The 5,051-nt window shown below is 37.9% G+C and overlaps 1 protein-coding gene across 1 annotated transcript in view; it reads left to right on the top strand.

Moving 5' to 3' along the window:
* The first annotated feature begins 1,045 nt into the window (after positions 1-1,045).
* LOC107296267 (membrane-associated tyrosine- and threonine-specific cdc2-inhibitory kinase) overlaps positions 1,046-5,051 on the top strand; it is a 28,077-nt gene continuing 24,071 nt past the window's right edge. Inside the window, exon 1 of the mRNA XM_015825614.1 lies at positions 1,046-1,057. Within this exon, the coding sequence (XP_015681100.1) occupies positions 1,046-1,057 (12 nt within the window). The remainder of the gene's footprint in view (positions 1,058-5,051) is intronic.

The raw sequence follows: 5,051 nt of genomic DNA, 5'->3' as shown, positions 1-5,051 counted from the left end.
ATCTCAAAGGCGTCTTGCCCACAAACGCACAACAATGTGGCAGCCTTTAAGCCTTCCTCTCGAATCTGGTTGATGCGAAAATACGTCTCGACTCTTGCCACGTAAGATTCCCACCTCTCGGGGTGAGAGACGTCGAAAGCCTCTAATTGCCCAACCTTTTCCATGATCGATGATCAAGATTCCTTCTTCTTCGGTCGCAGGCACCCTCCAGCGATTTCGTACTGGCAAGATAACGCTAACTTCCACGCCGTTTCTTTCCCGGACTTCTTTGGGTGAGTCTTCTAGCTTTTCTTAGCTGTAGAGACTGAATCCCACCTTCGTCGCCAGTGTTAAGTCCTGGGAATAATGGCGCTTGAGACGATACATCTTCAACAAGTCTTTATTATTTGCTCCACTCTACGAACAACCAGAGCAGAGGCACGCAGGCCTCTATTTATACCCTCTGATCCCCGGGCAAGTTCAACCAATCATGAGGCGGGCTTTTCCCACCTTGCGCATGCGCACAAGGCCGGCGCCGCTCAGTCTGGTCCCGGGCAGCTTCTGCAAATGCCCGGGACTCTTGCAACGTCCCGAGCCTGCAAGATGCAGGCTCAGGACACAACACCATACTTTGAGGCTACCCCTTGGATAGAAGTAGAAAATATCACTTTAACCCCGTTACTGCTAAAGACGGCTTCGATTTATTTCACTCATGGGTTGGGGATTGAGATGAAGCCAACTTTACAGAGATGTGATAGAAAAACAATGCTTCCAGGACGTGTTTATGTTATGATTAGATAGATGTTAGGAAAGTATGATTAAGTTGTTTGTATTCATCTTTTGGAGTGCTGCAGTTTGCACACAGATATGAAAGTGTAACATTTGTTCATATTATTTATTAAATAGTAAACTTCTTAGGATTATAAAGAAGTATTAACAATCAAGGATATGATGTAAGAGGAACAGAAGAAAAATTCATTGTCCAGAGGTAAATCTTTTGGTATCTTTTTTTCTTTTGGTTTAGGAGGGAAGGAATCAAAGTATGGAATGAATGGATACCTGGGAAATGGCTATAGAGGTAAGATTTAAGAAGGTGAAATACATATATCTCCTATTATGTTGATTTTCTGTTCACCTTCATACCCACCATCAGCCAAAACATGCATTCTGTCTGCATTTCTAGGCATTTATGTAAAATTAAAAATTCCATACAATCATCAAAAGTTATATTTAAATCTTCGCTAGGTTCCTAAGTTATAATGTGATTTATTTATCTTGTGGGTGAAACCAGCTGTTGTGATTTGCAAAACATGATGTGTGAAGCTAGCTGTTGTGATCAACAAACCATGGTTAAAACAAACATAACCGGTGTATTATCTTAAGCAAATCACTGTCCTGAAGGCTCTGGGATTTCAGCTTAAGTGAAAAGTATTAGGGATTGCTAACAGAAATCAGTTATATATTTCAGCATCATTGAAGGAAGTAACGATAAATATATTATTACTGTTTAAAACAATACTATATGCTTTTGAGTATTTTCATTTGTTTAAAAAACTGTACTGGGTTATGGAATACCATATACGCAAGGAAGGTGAATAATTTTGAATCTTGGAGAAGTGGATTCCTAGCTAATTATGTGAGGAATAGGACTGACATTTCCAAAATCATCTCATGCTGTCCTGCAGTCAGTCTCTGTAAATGGCAAAGCTGGAAAATAAAATAATGGTTCCCTTGTCTTCACTCTTTCCTAGGCGGCTGCTCTTCTGGAAAATGCTGAAACACAATATTGGTCTGCAGAACTTCCAACAGCAAGATCTAACATTCTAGGCAATCTTTGGTGTTAAGTTTAAAGACCAACAACTGCATTCCCAATATAAATGACTGTGTCTTTTTCTTTCTCTATGTTTTATTTTGTCATTAAAAACTTTTCATTTTTTAAAGAGTGAAAAACATTGCATGTTAGTTTTTAAAGCTTTGGTCAACCATATTTTCCAAGGACTAATAGTATTTCTGTGACCGTACTACACAAAGAGTTTGAGAAGCTAGAAATTGCTTTTCCCCCCAAGACATACCCTGTGAATTCCACAGATTAGGAGGCAGTCTATGTTTTTCATCTAATTATATGTCTGGAGGCCCAGACACCAATGTCTTTTTACATAAGAATAAATCCACCATTCTCAGTGTCTTGCATACTTGTGGTATCCTTGTTCAGCCTTGTATATTTGTGTATATTTTTTTAAAAATCCCACTGAATATCTTCCATTGCTGTGGTTTCCATAAACTAAATATATTATGCAGAAACTAAAAGCTTACTGCTTAATTTCTTCAACATTTTCTAGATGCTAGATAAATGTATTACATTATTTCTAAACATGGCATTCTAAAATTGATACTATGGAATCTAGAAATACAGATGAATGTTGGCATCTTCAGATCAATTATTGGATAAATCTTTTTCATTTCTTACATTAAAGGATAAATAGTACTTGCTTGTTGCTGGCCACTGGAAATATTTATATCTATTGCCATCATAATTTGGACCATTAGCATTTTCAGCTTCAGAGATACTTAAATGATTAGAAGAGATGATTAAATCTTATGAAGCCCATTAGTCTTTATACATTTTATTGATTAATCATTTTGATATGCACATTTTAAAAAGGAATTAGAGACCCCTATTTTATCTAAACAATAGGAAACCGTCTTAACCTCTGTATCAAAAATGTCAATAGATCTAATTTACGAAATATTTACAAAAATATTTTGTACTTATTGTACCCCATTGCATTTGTGTAGAAAAGAATCAATAAATCATCATGCTAGAGTGGAAAGGGGAATGCTGCTTCATTGAAACAGGTTTTTCCACTGTTCTAAAATTTTTATACTCTGGGAATAAGTCATTTACCCATATGAATTTGTGTCTGAAACATAGTTTAATACTTTCATACAACTATATTCTTTTGATCAATATATCTATTATATGGTAATAGATGGCTAGACAACGTATTTCATACCTTTCTTATTGCTGAGACTTGTCATTCAACATTGGAAAGCTGTTATCAGTCCAAGAGCATCTGCTGTACTGCAGACAATATATTTTAGAAATAAATACTTGCAATTTTAAAAATTGATAGTACAATCCTAAATCCCACTAATACAAATGGATCTCCCCCCCCCCCAGTGACAGCATGGCGTAAATATTGTGGAGAGTTTTAGATTCCCCCCCCCATGGTATTAATATTCTTTACCGACGAAATAAGGCTTTGCTGAAATGAATAGAGAGCCTGCCCTAACGCATCCTTGTTCAACGTTTTATTAAAGTTTCACTACAGAAAACTGAGCATAGCAAACACGTTATCTTTTAGCTAAGGCTGCTGTACTGTATTTTTATGCCACAAAAATAGGCATAAATACACATAACCTTCAGTTCTTTGCCGCCACCCTATGATGGTCCTGAGTTTTGCAGCACACGATGAAACTAGATACAGAACGATGGCTCTGAGGGGAAAAAAATAACCGTCTTTTAAGGAGATTCGGGAGACAAACGAAACAAGGGACAGGTGAATCTGAAGACCACAGCAGGTGGCAATTATAAAAGCCGAATTCGGTTGCCAAGCGCGCGCGGACACCGAGACTCGGGGGGGAGGGGGGGTTGAGCGCGGGCGTCTGTGCGTACGCGTCGCGATTATGACGTAAAGGCGGAAATGGGCGAGGCCGTTTGGAATTTTAGCGCGAGCGCGGAGGGTTGGGTGCCTTCTCGGAAGCTTGGCGCGCTCCTCGGAGGAGGGGGAGGCAGTGGTGAGACTGAGGGAAAACAGGTTTGCTGCTCACGGAGAATCCTAGTTTTTCTTCTTTCGCGACTCAGAGGGGATTGGGACGCAGGAAGAATTTAAAGAGGTAAGAGAATCTGCGAAGTTTTTCCAAGAGGGAAGGGAGATGGTGGGTGGAAGTGACTACGCTTGTGCCGACCTCTGTTGAGGAAAGGCTGCAAACAAACCGCCAGATGCTCTTTGACGAAGGTATAAGTCCGTCGTTGTGGTTGTGAAGGGGAGTGGGGCAGATAATAATAATAATAATAATAATAATAATAATAATAATAATAATAATACCAACAACAATAATAATAAAGTTGGAAGGGACCTTGGAGGTCTTCTAGTCCAACCCCCTGCTCAGGCAGGAAGCCCTATATACCATTTCAGATAAATGGTTGTCCAGTCTCTTCTTAAAAACTTCCAGTGTTGGAGCATTCACAACTTCTGGAGGCAGATTGTTCCACTGATTAATTGTTCTGTCAGGAAGTTTCTCCTTAGTACTAGGTTGCTTCTCTCCTTGATTAGTTTCCATCCATTGCTTCTTGTTCTGCCTTCAGGTGCTTTGGAGAATAGCTTGACTCCCTCTTTTGGCGAAGGGTGGTGCTGTGATTTCATCAGGAGGGCCTCAAATATTAGGCTTCATTGTTAGCATTTTAAAAGATGATATTAGTACATTTGATTAATATATAGGTATATATATGAGTGTGTGTGTCTATATACATATGCATATACATACATACATACATACATACATACATACATACATACATACATACATACATAACCATTTTAAAAATACGAGTCCCAGGTACATTTATTTGTAAAACAGAAGACATATCAATCTCCGGGACGGAAAATATATTTTGCACTGAGCTTCCGTTAGCCACTGCTAACATTATCACAGAGTAAGCCAAAATTGGAGAGACATTGTTTTAATGTGTGTGTGTATGTATGTGTGTGTATATATATATATATATATATATATATATATATATATATATATATATATATATATATATATATATATATATATATATATATATACATATATATATATATATACATATATATATATATATGTTTTTTCAAAATTTGGAATGCTAACAAAGAATTAAGGGAGTACTGAGATAGCTATTTCTAACCTTGTTTGGTTTTCATCAGTCAGACATACCCTTCCGAGATTCGAACCTGGGCTGTCTGCATGTTAAGCAGAAGCATTAGTCCTCTATGCCACAGGCTCTTTCTCACTTTGTTAGCTAC

This window comes from Protobothrops mucrosquamatus, unplaced genomic scaffold (genome assembly GCF_001527695.2).
Source record: "Protobothrops mucrosquamatus isolate PMUCROS unplaced genomic scaffold, P.Mucros_1.0 scaffold2717, whole genome shotgun sequence".
Taxonomy (NCBI): domain Eukaryota; kingdom Metazoa; phylum Chordata; class Lepidosauria; order Squamata; family Viperidae; genus Protobothrops; species Protobothrops mucrosquamatus.
Note: the sequence above shows the minus strand (reverse complement) of the source record. Positions and strands in the feature narration are given on the sequence as shown.